The sequence below is a fragment of the Carassius auratus genome, chromosome 10 (genome assembly GCF_003368295.1).
Source record: "Carassius auratus strain Wakin chromosome 10, ASM336829v1, whole genome shotgun sequence".
Taxonomy (NCBI): Eukaryota; Metazoa; Chordata; class Actinopteri; order Cypriniformes; family Cyprinidae; genus Carassius; species Carassius auratus.
In genome coordinates, this window is record NC_039252.1 from 15,449,978 (window position 1) to 15,467,346 (window position 17,369).

General features: G+C 37.0%; 1 protein-coding gene across 8 annotated transcripts; it reads left to right on the forward strand.

Moving 5' to 3' along the window:
* Positions 1-7,214: 7,214 nt before the first annotated feature.
* On the forward strand, positions 7,215-17,356 carry b3gat1b (beta-1,3-glucuronyltransferase 1 (glucuronosyltransferase P) b). 8 transcript variants are annotated; one of them, XM_026274002.1, is made up of 9 exons: positions 7,215-7,455; positions 8,412-8,577; positions 8,814-8,890; positions 10,948-11,011; positions 12,027-12,145; positions 14,555-15,066; positions 15,137-15,433; positions 15,520-15,600; positions 16,869-17,356. In XM_026274002.1, the coding sequence occupies exons 5-9, from the start codon at positions 12,034-12,036 to the stop codon at positions 16,896-16,898; spliced, it is 1,032 nt and encodes a 343-aa protein (XP_026129787.1). In that variant the 5' UTR covers positions 7,215-7,455; positions 8,412-8,577; positions 8,814-8,890; positions 10,948-11,011; positions 12,027-12,033; the 3' UTR covers positions 16,899-17,356. The 8 variants fall into 8 exon arrangements, with proteins under 8 accessions (XP_026129787.1, XP_026129788.1, XP_026129789.1 ...); XM_026274003.1 differs by having other exon boundaries at positions 8,423-8,577; XM_026274006.1 differs by lacking the exon at positions 7,215-7,455 and adding an exon at positions 10,534-10,609 and having other exon boundaries at positions 7,462-8,577; positions 8,668-8,890.
* The last annotated feature ends 13 nt before the right edge of the window (positions 17,357-17,369 follow it).

Genomic DNA, 17,369 nt, shown 5'->3' on the forward strand with positions numbered 1-17,369 from the left:
AAGTAACATTTACTTAATGTCTTCACAAATGTTACATTTAGAGTTAAGTAAATTTCACTTGATACTGGCAAGTAAGTTGTACTTGATATTACAGCAGTAAAATTTACTAAGAAAAATTGAGTGCAAATTGTTACAATGATTTTATCAAGTAAATCCTACAAGTTGTTTTTATCAGTGTAGTTTAACACTATGCATATACTCGGCTCACGTTAACAGTCCATCAACCTGCGCCTTCAAGAGTTTCATGACAGAATTTAGCAATAACACAGTCAAGAGTGCTGACCCTACACCAAGGGGCCAAACAACAGTATTTACTATATTAAACATGGATTGTTAGAGAAACCGGAGAGATAGTGACAAAACAGGTTGATACTCCACACAGATGTATTTCCCTAATTAAAATAGTCAGGAGCTTAAGAGTGATTATTGCCCTGTTAGGACTGATTAGGATGAAACCAAGGATAAGGAGTGGAGAGAGAAACTGCTTAGAGCATCCAGAAGCCCCACATAGATATGCAAATAATATGTGGTGGTGATTGGCAAATCACAAGACTCTGGACTCCGAAGCTATAATACCAGGAATAGGTGTGAACAGTTTGCAAGTAGCGGTCACTATGGACTGATTTCTTTTACAAATCCCACTTCTCTAATTAATCAGGTAATGAATGATGAGTTAAGAGGTTTAAGGTGCTTTAGATAAACGATTTTGCTCTTATCTTTAACAAGCTATATTACAAAATGTGCAGAGCGGGGTGTCACGATGACCAGGATTACATTTCCATTGTATTTCAACCCTCTCTTTTCCTCAGTTCCTTGTCAGGTATAGTTTGTATTGTGGTTGGTTTTTCCCCTGCAGTTTCTCCCTGAATTTATTTAAACTTTCGAACATTTTTTACATTGTCGTGCGCATTATATTAGATAGCAACATGTTACATTAATCTAGGTTATTCATATAGGTAATGTGTTCAGTCTACTTTTCTAGATTACTTTTTACCTAACCTAAATTTACCATTAAATGTACCATATTGATATTAAAAAGCAAAGCGAAAGAGAATATATTCCATTGTTTGATGCCAGCATTCTGGAGTGCATTAAAAATTACATTACACAAGGGTTTCCCTAACATTGGGTTAATAAAATAACCGCAGTGGGCTTGTGAATTGATAAAAAGCTAACAATGAATTTAGTCGTATAAAGGTATAATTATAAAACTATTTTAAAACAAAAACTATCAAAATAAAACATTTGAACACAAATAATATGTGTTCACCTGCATGTCGATGTGACCATTAAATGAAATCAGAGCACTGTGAATATTATGATAATATAATCCAGTTACGAGTGCTTAATTTTTAGAATCTGATTGCATAATCCAGATTACATATAATCCCTACCCAACGCTGAAAATAAACATATACCTTGAAAAAAATCAACCTGTCTCAGAATTTCAGCAATAATGTCTAAGAGGTTTTTAAATTATCCTAATTTTTTAAAGACTACAAACTTCACTAGCATTCTGACTTGCTGCTTAGATTTTTACAAGTAAATGTTACAGGAAACACTTAGTAGAAAATTGCAGTTGAAGTGACAATATAATACCCAATGCCTCTATAATTGCTCTGTCTACCCATGGAAATGTTCAGAAAGCGACTTCTCCATGGTTCGACTCGTTGTGTGTGTGTGTGTAAGTGAGTGAGACAGACACAGAGAGAGAAACGGAGAGAAGCAGCACAGGATGCTTTACTCCTTTTCAGATGAGGTTGTGTTAAGAGTGTCTGTCTTGTTTTCTTTGTTTCGTAAAAATAAAATATTAGATTAGAAGGTGTCTTTCACTTTAGTTCTTTTATATTCTCAAAAGGCATTTTCAGGAACAAGAGACGAAAAAAAAAACAGAGTGAAGTGTCTGTACAGAGTGGGACTGTTTAAATTTAACAGCCGTTCAGGTAAGATAATCTCTTCTTCTGCAATCAATAGACTGAACTATTATTAATTCATGCTCTGACTCCTGCTATTGAAAAATGATTTCTAAATCAAATACAGAATTACAGACCCAGTCACATGGAAATGCTGTGCTACGGATTGTAACAAGGCTGATTTGATACGTTTCTTTTCCAGGTTTACTCTTTACAGCTCAGAAACTGTGATCACTGCAGCATGTGGACGTGACCGTGCAGTGTTATCTGTCGGTTCCGCTCCGGTGCTGCAGGCTGAAGCCTTCGATTAGTTCAGTTAGAGCGTTTAAAAAAAAAAAACTGAACTGTGTCATGTGCATGGACATCAATAAACCACCCCAGGAGCTCGCAGCACTGTCCCGTGAAGTAAAGGTTGCATTAACAGCTTTTAATGACCTGATTAAATGATTTAGAGGCAGATGCCACTTAAAGCGAGCTCTCTTAAAACTAAAAGCCACTGAAACTGGTCTAATGTTCTCTGCGTGATTTGTCAGAGAATTTCCAGCTTTGGTATCTGCACATCTTTTGAAGCAGATTAGAGTAGGAAGAAAATCTCATATTGAAACAATGCACATCAGTATAACAGAAGAGAGGAGCACTGTCAGTAAGAACTGTCTGTCGTTCGTACCAGCGATCTACTGCCAGATTTGTTCCCCAGCGGAACAAAATGCTGTTCCAAAGCAGCGGAAGAGAAAGGAAGTGGCACGCGCGCACGTCCGCTTTGTCCGCGTGCACTTCGACTCGTGCTGTCTTTGCGCTCAGTAGTTCACGGTCGCCACCTGTAGGACTGGAGTAGGAGCGACTCTCATATGAAGCTGAGGAAACTCTTTTTGTGGCATTATTTGCCCGTTTTAAATGTGACAGTAAAGAAATGTATAATGTAAAAAGATTATCAGCACATAACCCAAGCTCAAGTTGTTACTAAAAAATAATAATAATTTAACAAGCTCAAAAAGCTTGTTAAACAAAATTCAGGTAAAACAATTCCTGTTAATATTTACATTTTGTAATGAAGCAGTTCCTGCAGATTAACTATTTGCCATCAGAGCTACAATGGCATGTGATGTCCCACAAAAATTAGAGGGGGCACTTTCACTTGCAATCACCCCAAACAAGGCAATTGGTCCGTACATGGAAAATCCAAATGCAGCACCGAGAATTAAATTCCAAACCTGCAGAACATAAATTGTTGTATTAGACAACATTAAAGCAATAAATAAATAAGACACTGAAGATGGCTAATAAGTTAAAATATCCCTGGATATACCTCTTTCTCTGAGACAGTGAGGACTGAAACTGGATGGAGTGCCAAAACCCATAGTAAGGCTTTCATGAGAAAACAACACATGAAGAATTTAACCAACACATTAAAGCAAAAATTGATGCACGTATAGATTTAAAAAAATATTAGATTAAAAAAAAAAAAAAAAAAATTGAAAGGAGAAAGTATTTTGGTTGAAGTAATAGAACATGTAGCCCACAAACACTGAGATGAATATAACTGTGCAGTAATATCCATAACCTGCTGCTCCCATGATTGCAGTTGTGAAATTATTACTGAATACAAGTGTAAAAAAAAAAAAAAAAAAAACTGCACTATCAAGGCCAAAAAGTGTGCTGGATGAAAATCAATCATTTCTGATAAATATTTTTTTTCCTGATAAAGTTTACAGACTTTCAAAAACTGATCCAAAGGTGCAATTCATTTCTGACTTCTAAGGACGGTATTTTTAGCTCCTCTCCAGGCTCCTTAAAGTTGCATGGGCGACAGACCTCTTCAGTGATGTACCTGGACCAGTTAAAAATATTCCTACACATGCTTGCTTCACAAAAAACCGGTGTGTTAAAAACCTACATGTCCAATGGAACTGAAGCAAAGATGTGGCCAATCATTGCACTACAACCACTAGATGGCGCACTTATGATGCATTATGCCGGAATTTGTCTTGATGTTATAATTTATACGTGCAAATAATATTATGTAATGCTAATATATTTATTATACTTTTCAAATAATAGACAAAATGATAACAACCTGCAGAGACCACCTAGTTCAAAATAGATTCAATAATTTAAATCATAGAGTAAAGGTTTGTGAATTCTGTCCTTCCATTTTAAATTTACATTTTGTTTTTAGTGTTGTCCCATTTTTATTGGTGCAAGCTGTCACATGATTTTTAAATGTTGCAATTTTGTACACTTTAATATTTTCAATTTCTGTTCCATTTCTCAGTCAAATCATTTTCTTTTGTTCCAGTTTCACACTTTAAATTTCTGCTGAAATTAGCATATAATAAATCATTTAGATATCTTAATTTATAATTAATAACATTATTATACCTAAATTTAGTTATTCGGTGGCAGGTTCCCATTAAACCACAGGCTTGATATTGTGTAAAATGCTGCTTGTTAGATTAATTCTTTAGAAGTTAATTTTGTTATTTTTATTCGTTTTTATTCTGTCAGCAACCCCAGCAGTATTCAGTGCATGCAGGGAGAATGAATGAGCAGACATAGAGCAGACATAGAGAGTGGGTGCACAAAGCATTCTCGGCTTTATTTAGGAAGAGGGTTCATATTTATAAAAATAAGGCCAGCCAGGTCCTGGACATGTAATCAAAGTATTTAGCCTAGAAGTTATATTATGAAAAGGAAATATAGGCTACTAAATTCTAGTTACTAGTTCTCCTAACAAGATGTATCTGTCTAGCTGTCTAGCAGTCAGTTTCTCACCTAAATTTGCTCAGCACAGTGTGTGTGTGTGTATGTGTGTGTGTGAAAAGAAGAAAAACATGAAGTACATCTAATTAAGAAATAAAAAGACAGAGAGTGAAGCTGTGAAAAAAATATTAACAACGGCCACTTAGTGTTGATGTGAAATCAATAGCTCATTCTGATCTGATAAGGATATTGGTTGAGGCAATGCGAAAAGTGGCCATAGTCAGTCTGAAGGGACATGCAACAGGAGATTCAGACGAAGAAAGAGGAAATCGGCTGATGCAGCTGCAAAAGAAACTGTTAAAAAACAATGTACAAAGAAAATTGTAAAGGCAGAAGTCACTACGACGACACACACACAGCCAATTTGCCGGACAGTAATATAGCAGAATCAACCATCAGAGGCTGACTTGAAATTTTGGGCATCAAAAGATTGTCAGCCAGACAAGCGAGGAATTATTGGGGACCCTAAAGAGAAAATAGCCCATCCAAAATTGACAGCAGATGTCCACGAGACAACCAAACTGGTTTTGGACTCCATTGAACAATACGTCATTCAAACTTACCATTCCCTAAAGCTCCATCCCAACAACATAACACACATGCCACTTGTCCAAAATGTTAAATATATGTGAGTGATTATCAACAGATTTACAAAGTGGCCAAAACCCTTCCCATGTTCAAGGGAGGATGTGAAAACAATGGTTGAAATTTGATGTCAAGAAATTATTTCAAGATTTAGGATACCAAATATGATTGAAAGTGATAATGAAACATATTTGGCCTCTAAGGTATCATAGTGATTGCCTTAAACTCTAGCTAGTCATTGGAACTTCAGTATTACATAAGACCCTCAATCAGCAGGAATAGAACAACAGAACTATTAAAGACCGGTCAAGGAAGGAGAGCTGAAATATCTGGCCACAGTGATCGCAGTTCTATCATCACAGCTCTCAGAAATGTAAAGTAGCAAGCCTATTGGCTGCGAATGCAACATAAACCAATCAGGTTGTGCCAAGTAGTTTAACACTATGCATATACTCGGCTCACGTTAACAGTCCATCAACCTGCGCCTTCAAGAGTTTCATGACAGAATTTAGCAATAACACAGTCAAGAGTGCTGACCCTACACCAAGGGGCCAAACAACAGTATTTACTATATTAAACATGGATTGTTAGAGAAACCGGAGAGATAGTGACAAAACAGGTTGATACTCCACACAGATGTATTTCCCTAATTAAAATAGTCAGGAGCTTAAGAGTGATTATTGCCCTGTTAGGACTGATTAGGATGAAACCAAGGATAAGGAGTGGAGAGAGAAACTGCTTAGAGCATCCAGAAGCCCCACATAGATATGCAAATAATATGTGGTGGTGATTGGCAAATCACAAGACTCTGGACTCCGAAGCTATAATACCAGGAATAGGTGTGAACAGTTTGCAAGTAGCGGTCACTATGGACTGATTTCTTTTACAAATCCCACTTCTCTAATTAATCAGGTAATGAATGATGAGTTAAGAGGTTTAAGGTGCTTTAGATAAACGATTTTGCTCTTATCTTTAACAAGCTATATTACAAAATGTGCAGAGCGGGGTGTCACGATGACCAGGATTACATTTCCATTGTATTTCAACCCTCTCTTTTCCTCAGTTCCTTGTCAGGTATAGTTTGTATTGTGGTTGGTTTTTCCCCTGCAGTTTCTCCCTGAATTTATTTAAACTTTCGAACATTTTTTACATTGTCGTGCGCATTATATTAGATAGCAACATGTTACATTAATCTAGGTTATTCATATAGGTAATGTGTTCAGTCTACTTTTCTAGATTACTTTTTACCTAACCTAAATTTACCATTAAATGTACCATATTGATATTAAAAAGCAAAGCGAAAGAGAATATATTCCATTGTTTGATGCCAGCATTCTGGAGTGCATTAAAAATTACATTACACAAGGGTTTCCCTAACATTGGGTTAATAAAATAACCGCAGTGGGCTTGTGAATTGATAAAAAGCTAACAATGAATTTAGTCGTATAAAGGTATAATTATAAAACTATTTTAAAACAAAAACTATCAAAATAAAACATTTGAACACAAATAATATGTGTTCACCTGCATGTCGATGTGACCATTAAATGAAATCAGAGCACTGTGAATATTATGATAATATAATCCAGTTACGAGTGCTTAATTTTTAGAATCTGATTGCATAATCCAGATTACATATAATCCCTACCCAACGCTGAAAATAAACATATACCTTGAAAAAAATCAACCTGTCTCAGAATTTCAGCAATAATGTCTAAGAGGTTTTTAAATTATCCTAATTTTTTAAAGACTACAAACTTCACTAGCATTCTGACTTGCTGCTTAGATTTTTACAAGTAAATGTTACAGGAAACACTTAGTAGAAAATTGCAGTTGAAGTGACAATATAATACCCAATGCCTCTATAATTGCTCTGTCTACCCATGGAAATGTTCAGAAAGCGACTTCTCCATGGTTCGACTCGTTGTGTGTGTGTGTGTAAGTGAGTGAGACAGACACAGAGAGAGAAACGGAGAGAAGCAGCACAGGATGCTTTACTCCTTTTCAGATGAGGTTGTGTTAAGAGTGTCTGTCTTGTTTTCTTTGTTTCGTAAAAATAAAATATTAGATTAGAAGGTGTCTTTCACTTTAGTTCTTTTATATTCTCAAAAGGCATTTTCAGGAACAAGAGACGAAAAAAAAAACAGAGTGAAGTGTCTGTACAGAGTGGGACTGTTTAAATTTAACAGCCGTTCAGGTAAGATAATCTCTTCTTCTGCAATCAATAGACTGAACTATTATTAATTCATGCTCTGACTCCTGCTATTGAAAAATGATTTCTAAATCAAATACAGAATTACAGACCCAGTCACATGGAAATGCTGTGCTACGGATTGTAACAAGGCTGATTTGATACGTTTCTTTTCCAGGTTTACTCTTTACAGCTCAGAAACTGTGATCACTGCAGCATGTGGACGTGACCGTGCAGTGTTATCTGTCGGTTCCGCTCCGGTGCTGCAGGCTGAAGCCTTCGATTAGTTCAGTTAGAGCGTTTAAAAAAAAAAAACTGAACTGTGTCATGTGCATGGACATCAATAAACCACCCCAGGAGCTCGCAGCACTGTCCCGTGAAGTAAAGGTTGCATTAACAGCTTTTAATGACCTGATTAAATGATTTAGAGGCAGATGCCACTTAAAGCGAGCTCTCTTAAAACTAAAAGCCACTGAAACTGGTCTAATGTTCTCTGCGTGATTTGTCAGAGAATTTCCAGCTTTGGTATCTGCACATCTTTTGAAGCAGATTAGAGTAGGAAGAAAATCTCATATTGAAACAATGCACATCAGTATAACAGAGAGAGGAGCACTGTCAGTAAGAACTGTCTGTCGTTCGTACCAGCGATCTACTGCCAGATTTGTTCCCCCTGTTGCCATAGCAACAGTCATTATGCTTAATTTCAGATTGTAGAGTTAATATTCAGGAACTAGTACTATCTGTACCTGTATCAATGTGAACAATAGTTCACAAATATTCTTTATTTGTTATCTAAATGGGACTCAAGTCTGAAACTCAAGTAAAATCTCAGTCTGCTTTCCATCTCTGTCTGCTTTCAGTGATTTTAACCTCAGTCTGATTTCACTGTGTGATCGGCACTGTCCAGTTTCCTTCTCTGTCCGATTTTGCTGTCTCATTGCTGTGTCGTCTATTAAACTCAGCCTCTCCACAGTGATTGAGACAGATGATTGCAGCTTTACCCGTGTGGGACGATCTGATCGGTGAGAATTAAACAGGACAGACATTGTGTGGAGGAAAACCCACACTTCACAGCATCTCAGAACAGTCTCAGAACCCCAATGGATCAAACAAAGCCTTATTCTCAGGGTAATATTATTGTATTGCTCATGTTTTGAGAATTTCAGTTGCTGACGTTGTTGATGAGTGCCATTTGTGTCCGCTGCCATCTCCCATCAGCATCCACAATTGCAGTCTTTGTTGTCTGAATGAGTGGACACATTCTTCCAGAGGGATGACCTCTCTTCTCCCTGTTTGCCCTGGCACTGCCGACACCGGCCCAGCAGCAGCCCTCTCCATCTCTAATTGTCTTTTCTCTCTCAAAGGCCACCAGAAGGATATCTGACTGATAAACAGAGTGTGTAAATGACTGTGTCAAGGCAAAGAGAGAAAGATGGAACATGTAAGTATAGCTGGCTTTAAATCCTTTTCATCTTCTTTAGGGCAGATGCTGATATGCTTTCGTCTTAAATGCAAAGGTTTGAGATTTATGGTGTTTTTAACTTATTTTACTGCCTTGGTTTAAAAACTGGGAAGAATCGTTTCAAAATTCACAGTTGCTTTTTATGCATGCTTGAGTGTGTGTTGAATATATGGAGCTTCAGCTTCTCTGTCAGCCAATTTTAGCAACACAACCATATCTCCCTCTGGGACACACGCACAATAAACAAACTGAGACAAGTGTCAGGCACCAAGCAGTGCTGCCTTTTTATTGATTGTTTAAATGTTTGTCTAAAGAGTAAGAAGTCAATCTGGGCTGCGAGCATTAGACACAGGGACAGACAAGTGATTAGCCTACTTAAGAAGTATCTTCAGAAAGCTTGAATCGTTGAATTGAATCATCTTGAAGAGAAAGTAAAGGATTCATGAATGTCCGTCTTGTTATTTGACAGTGCAGGACATTATGAATGAATCTTTATGAATGAAAAACATATTCATCTTATTTATGTATGTATGTATTTATTGATTTATTGTTTGGCATTGTGCCATTTCTTTCATAACAAATAAGCATATTCACCCACAAATTGATTTTTCATTTGTTTAATCTATATTCCATATCATTTGTTGTAAATTTATAGGAAATTTCAAAAATGTGTAAATTCTAGAAGTTAGAATATTATAATTTGTTATCATTATATATTTCGTTTTACATGATGCAGATTTGGTGACTCGATTTAGTGGCATATTTGGACTCCAGTCTGAATCCCTGGCGGTGCTCATTATTTTGTGACTTACTGAGGCACACAATGGTTTGACCCAAATCTAACAATCTGTGTGTGTGTGTGTGTGTGTTCATGTCTGGGTTTTATGTTCATCTGCCTGTATAATGCAGTGTATATCTTTAATGCCCGAAATTCCCATGGACAGAATGACCTGCCAAACCTGACCTGAGATAATGTTCTGCATGAATTATTATTATTTTTAATTATTTTTGAAGAAGAAAAACATAAATGTAGTATGTGAAGTCTGATGTTTGAGAAAATATAAAAGGTCACTAACTTGGTCAATTCTTTCACCATTAAAATTTTTTTGCTGACCTGTACAGAAAATTTGTCCTTTGGTGTGACATAGCAAAAATTAAGAAAAAAATCTCTTAATAATATATGATTTATCCTCATTGTTAGACACAAATTTTCATAGTGTTTTTTTTTTATTTAATATGAAATTATGAATAACATTATTTTTTACCCATGACTTGTTTTCAAGATAAATTTTGACAACAACACAAACTTTGCTGTCATACATTCAAAATTGTAGAAAATTGAAACACAAATTGAGATATTTTTGATGAAATCCGAGAGCTTTCTGAACCTCAATAGACAACAATGTTACTGACATGATCAAGAACTAGAAACGTAGTAAGGACATTGACAAAATAGTCAATATGACATCAGTGGTTCAACCATAATTTTACGAAGCTGCTAGAATACTTTTAGTATTCAAAAAAAAAAAAAAATACCTACTTTATTCAACAATTCTTCTCCTTCAAGTTACCATCCTCCACCATCACTTAGATGTTATTTACTTTCTGCATCGATCTCTTAGGATCTCCTCCCGACTGTGTGGATCACTCTTAATTGTCTTTCTATATTTCTACGTCCTCTCTGGAGAGGACCTCAAGGTGGGTTTTGAACTCAGGTTGCCATGTGCGCATGTCAACACATGTCAACCATTCAGTCAAAGGTTCTTTAAAGACCCATCTCTTTCTTACCTTTTTATAATCTAAAGAACCTTTAATTCGCCACAAAGAATATTTTGTGAAACAGGAATGTTCTTCAGATGTTAAGGGTTCTTTATGGAATCATTTAAATAAAAGGTTCTTCTATGGCATCGTGAAGCAGCTTTGTTTTTAAGAGTGTACAGTACATATTAATTTGGATGAAAGCTATTGAGAAGCTTGACTCATTACTGTTCATGATATCTGAATGTGATTGTGTCTCAATTATTGACATGTTGCAGATGCTGATAGAGTTACTCAGACACTGACCGCTGAGGGGTTGTGATGAGAGAGGGCTAAACACCGGTGAGCTCATTTTTAACATGCAGAGTATTGACTGAAGATGTGGAACTGAAGACATACCCAAACACTTCTTGTAATATCCCAGATTGTGAGGATGGATTTGCATCTTTTGGCCTCTTTACATTTTTATTCGATTACAACAGAAATAAAGTTTAAAGGAATAGTGGCACTTTATTTTACAGTACGTGTACTAACATGTACTTATAGTGCACTTACAGTGTATTTATCTAAGAAAGTTCTGGTAATACAAGGTAAATACATGGGGTAGGGTTAGGTTTAGAGGTAGGTTTAGGGTTAGTACCTAGTTATTACATAGTTATTGTAATTACTATAATATGTACATAGTATGTACATGAGGAACAGGACTGTAAAATAAAAGTTTGGACACACCTTCTCACTCAAAGAGTTTTCTTTATCTTCATGACTATGAAAATTGTAGAGTCTCACTGAAGGCATCAAGGGCTATTTGACCAAGAAGGAGAGTGATGGGGTGCTGCGCCAGATGACCTGGCCTCCACAGTCACCGGACCTGAACCCAATCGAGATGGTTTAGGGGTGAGCTGGACCGCAGACAGAAGGCAAAAGGGCCAACAAGTGCTAAGCATCTCTCAGTGAACTCCTTCAAGACTGTTGGAAGACCATTTCAGGTGACTACCTCTTGAAGCTCATCAAGAGAATGCCAAGAGTGTGCAAAGCAGTAATCAAAGCAAAAGGTGGCTACTTTGAAGAACCTACAATATGACATATTTACAGTTGTTTCACACGTTTTTGTTATGTAAATGATTCCATATATAATTCCACTAAAACTGGTCTACTGTTCTCTGCGTGATTTGTCAGGGAATTTTAAGCTTTGGTATCTGCACATCTTTTGAAGCAGATTAAAGTAGGATATATCTCTGAGCGAGTTAATTAACTACCGGTAACTGCTAGTAAAATGCTTCATTTTACCGGTTTTCATTCATTTATTGAATTTGATTTATTTGTTTTATTTATTATTATTTATTTATTTTTGCCACAGATAAGACATGCCGAGAAGAAGGGACGTCCTGGCACTCTTTTTGATTTTGTTACCGTGGACTTTATTGATCACATTTTGGCACCAGCGCGCTGGCAACTCCTTGATTCCAGTTCCTAAAGGTAAATACTAAGATCATTCTTACCTTTAAAATAGAACTAGAGAATTTATGCATTAAGTGAAATGCTTTATTACTTTTTGTGCCACTGGCACATGCCATTAGATGTTGTGGTGGCACATCCGGTTGCTTATCTGGATCCGGATGGCCAATGAAAGCTGCCATGGATTCCAGACCTTCAGCCGTCAGTCTGAAGGTCTGGCTACATGAGACTAAATATTTCATTGCAGATTTACATAGAAGGAACAGCATAAAGACTATTTGAAACACGAAGAACATAAAGTGAAATTACAGAAAAAAGGCTAAACAAAGGAAACCTCAAACTGTTTGAAAGATATCACAATTCTTAAGAAATATGTTATTCCATTATTTATGAATTTAAGAGATTTTACAGTGCTTACATTTTCAACAAGAAAAACATATCTAGGAAGTGTGTTGAGGACTTTGTTCTTGTGTACAAAGAAATTGCAATGCAATGCAAATGTGTCTTGCTCAAGGACACCTTGACACTTGGTCAGGTGGAGCCGGGGATTGAACCACTAACCTTCCAGTTTGTAGACAACCTACACTGCCGCCACTGGATAGAGACTATGCAGTGTCTTAATATGTACTTACATTTACATTTATGCATTTAGCAGATGCTATTATCCAAAGTGTCTTACAGTGCATTCAGGCTATAAATTATTATTATTTATTTATTTTTTTTACCAGTATGTGTGTTCCCTGGGAATTGAAACAACCTTTTGCTGAGCCACTGAGCCACAGAAACCACACTCTTTTCCAGTGAATATTGTCAAAATAATTGTGCCAGTAAAACTGATATATAGCGGATTTAATTAAAGTTTTTATGCATGATATTCTCCACATGATAGTGGCGATGTGGTCACATTTAGCTCACAAACATTAGTGCAATATATACTTTAAAGGGGGGGGTGAAATGCTCGTTTTCACTCAATATCCTGTTAATCTTGAGTACCTATAGAGTAGTACTGCATCCTTCATAACTCCAAAAAGTCTTTAGTTTTATTATATTCATAAGAGAAAGATAGTCTGTACCGATTTTTCCTGGAAAAACACGAGCGCCTGGAGGCGTGACGTGTGGGCGGAGCTAAAGAATCACGAGCGCCAGTAGGCTTTTGGGTTGAGAGCGTTTGGAAGCTGTGACATTACAGTGAGGAAAAAAACTTCATCCAAAACAAACCATGGCTAACAGTCAGATTCAGCCGTATATTTATGATCCATAATCAGATCCAGAGGCTGAAATTTAACAAGAGCAGCATCAGCAACAACATCTCTATGTGGTATGTACTGAAACTGTATATATTTGCTTAGTGGTTTTGGAAAATGACTAAGTTCCACTTTGTCGTCTTTTTTTTTTTTTAAGCTGTACATGTGGAAAGTGCAGTTTGATGACAACATTGCATGTTGTTTACTTGATGTGCTTACACGCTGATAGCTAAGTTAACAACACAGAGATATTTGAAGCAGTTTTACTCAACGCCTGCGGTTCCAACACACGATCGTGACCCTTTTTCGTTGGGATTGCATTATCCTTAAGAAATAAACAATGTGCAAATCCGACGTCAAACTGGGCCTTGTTTGTAAAACAAGCATTTTCGAAATGCAGGGAACAAACACAAACACTTGCACAACTCCGTCGATGCTCTGTAAAAATAAACTCCATCCACTGGTCCCTTAACGCTGTTTTTTTTTTTTGGTAATCTGTGCAGGGTTGTCTTGCCCTGGCAACCAAAAACACACTCCTTTTGTGACATTTCGCGATGCTCTCGCTCTGATCAGTGAATCGCTCTGATCAGTGAATGTCTCTGCTCTGCTATACAGGAGCGCGCGCTCTTCTGGCAGACGTGCCTCAGGACCCATATAAGGAAATTCCGCTCCATCTAACGTCACACAGAGTCATACTCGAAAAAAACTTTCCGAAACTTGTTACCGGAAGGAGTATTTTTGGAACAGAAATACTCCTTCAAACGTACAACTTAATTTTTGAAACTTTGTCCATGTTTAGCATGGGAATCCAACTCTTTAACAGTGTAAAAAAACTCAGTATGCATGAAATAGCATTTCACCCCCCCTTTAATGAAACATGGTTTTATAATTTTGGAATTTAGTATAGTACAGTTCAATGACAATTTTAGTAGTAGAAATGTGGTTACATTTAAAACATAAGCTCTCAAATGTTATTGTATGCATTATATACTTTTATGAAAGTTTTTTTTTTGGGGGGGGGGGGTGTTGCAAGTACTGCTCACTCACATTTTTGTTCTCTTCTTGCTACAGTGCAATTAAATGCCTTGCATGTCAATACAATATGCCACTTTTCTGCAATAATGTTAAGTGCTGTGTACTATGACAATAGATGCACCACAAAAGTATATACTTTTTTGATGGACAGATAACAGAACTAGGGCCAGTAAAGCTCACCAAAGAGGCTTTCGACTTTATGAGTCCTGTGTCACGGAGAACAAGCGTGTCGCTAAGGCCAACCAGATGAGGCACATCCACCAGCGACCTCAACCCTGGTCTGACACATTGCCAACTCTTCACATAATAACGCCAACCTACAGTAGACCCGTCCAGAAGGCCGAGTTGACCCGCCTCACTAACACCTTCCTACACGTCCCCAACCTTCACTGGCTGGTGGTGGAGGACTCGGCGCAGAAGACGGCGCTGATGTCCAGACTGCTGGAGAACACGAGACTGAATTACACTCACTTGAATGTAAAGACGCCTGAGAATCTCCAGACACAAAAGAAGCCCAGAAATGCACGTATCCCACGAGGCACCATGCAGAGGAACCTGGCTCTCCGCTGGCTGAGGGAGAACATCAACCCAAACTCCGGTCATAAAGGAGTGGTGTATTTTGCAGATGATGACAATACTTACAGCTTGGAGCTGTTCGAGGAGGTACGGTACGTTTGGTCCACCGTTCATAGTGTCATTAAACTTAACCAATTCCATCTTCCTCGTACCGCAGATGCGCTGGACTCATAAAGTGTCAGTATGGCCGGTCGCCTTCGTCGGAGGTCTCCGATACGAATCGCCCAAAATCAACTCTCAAGGCAAAGTGTTCGGCTGGAGGACGGTGTTTGACCCTCGTCGACCTTTCGCCATCGACATGGCTGGGTTTGCCGTGAACCTTCAGCTCATCCTCCGCAAACCTCAAGCCTACTTTAAGTTAAAAGGGGTAAAAGGTGGATACCAGGAAAGTAGTCTGCTACAGGATCTGGTCACCCTCAGTGACCTGGAACCCAAAGCCGCTAACTGCACAAAGGTCAGTCGTGAATCTGTATCTTCATAACCTGGCTTGAGATCAAATGGCTTGTCAACGTTAACAGAAAAATGTGTTCTTTTTTTTAGATACTGGTTTGGCACACCCGGACCGAAAGACCCTTGCTTGTGAATGAAGGAAAAAAGGGATTCACTGATGGCAGCATGGAAGTATGATGAACTGCATTACTGTTTTTGAAGTTGAACAAAGCCTAAGTATCTGGAACTTAGAACTGCACTGAATTTACTGCATTGACTGAAGTATTTGACTTAAGGCTGGAATACACTACACGACCTTTGCCCAGATTTTTGCCCTGATTTGCGGTCTGGAGGAGCCGATGCATGTTGAAAGTCACGGCAAGTCTACAACTATTGGGCAAAAGTTAACACACTGTAAAAAATTATCTATAAAAAAAACAGTGTCTGAAGTTGCTACAAGCTTTTTTTAAAAAAAAAATATAGTACTGATTTTACAGACTGAACTAATTTAAAGTCAAATAACGGCATTGTCTCACAATAGCAAAATGCCAATGTACTAAAATCAGTTTGGCACCTTTAGAATAAAATGACAACTAGCATAAAAACCACAGATTGCAAAGATGGAGCAACATGATGAGTCAAAGTTCAAGTAGCTTGTCCACAAGCAGAGAATATTAATTATTAAAAGGTGCACAATCTCATCCACAAAAATACAAAGCATGGTAACACATGAGACTTAAATAATGCAATTACCATTCATTTAACAACATGAGATATAACATAAATGAAGCAAAAATGCACACAACTGATAACAAAAAAAATAAGATTTTTTATTTTTATAAAAATTAAAAGTGTCACACAAGGACCGATTTTACACTAAATTATATGATGGTCTTTTTTGACTTGCTTTTTTACTTTTAAAAAATGGCATTTAAGAGTATTTTACATTAGATCATCCAATATATTTGTTTTTAAATATATCCGATAACCATATATTATTAAAATTACAAACACTTTCTTACAGTGTGGACTCCTTTTATTTTGTCTGCTCAAGATTCTGTGTAAAAATGCAATGCTGCATATTTAATGTGTGCTCTTCACTCATTTGGTGTATGATGCCCTGTTTTTTTTCTTTCTGAAACCATTTTAAAAAGTGGTCAAAGTTTATGATGCATAGTGTTTGTCCAGATTTTAAAAGTCGTACAGTGTATTCCAGACTTAACACAACACTCTCATTGAAAAACAATTCTCAGTTTGTGCTCTGGAAAATGTTGACTAACAGAAGTTTACAAGTTTACACATGATCACACAATCATACTCTGCCCATAGATACAAAGTCTGATTGTTTGAAATGGTTCTTCCTGAACTGAACGGTACAGTATGAGGTATCATGTATGTCTGTATGATAAATAATGCTACAAGTTCAATTGGTTATATATAAAATCTTTTTTGTATTTCAGTGTTTGCACAAAAGGAAAACAACACAATAACGCTGGATCTAAAGTAAATGCACTCATAACAACTGGCTGCCTGTGGAAATTACTGAAAGAAAAATTAGGAACTTCCTATTGCCTACATGGCCAGTGCAACATTTACGTTTTCATATAAAAATAAACAAAATATTGCACTAATATGACCAGTTTCAGCCAGTAAACAGCATGAGACAATCAAAAACATAAATCTACCTTGTGTCTTGCTAACAAATGAAGCTCTCATTCAAACACACACCCTTAACTCATTTCCAATAGTATAATCTCAACATGCTCAAACATTTTCCATTTGAACTCAAAATTACACAGTACCCAGCAAGACTGCACTTTTTCATGAAAAAGTTAAATGTTTAAACATTTTAGATAATATAATGGAATGCAAAGCCATGCTTTTAAAAGGGTCATATGATGTTGCTAAAAAGAACATTATTTTGTGTATTTGGTGTAATGCCATGTGTTTATGCGGTTAAA

Coding starts and splice junctions, on each gene's coding strand:
- b3gat1b (XM_026274002.1), top strand. CDS start 12,034: ATGCCGAGAAGAAGGGACGTCCTGGCACTCTTTTTGATTTTGTTACCG. Junction 15,434..15,519: donor AAGCCGCTAACTGCACAAAG/GTCAGTCGTGAA, acceptor TCTTTTTTTTAG/ATACTGGTTTGGCACACCCG. Junction 15,601..16,868: donor TCACTGATGGCAGCATGGAA/GTATGATGAACT, acceptor TTTGTATTTCAG/TGTTTGCACAAAAGGAAAAC.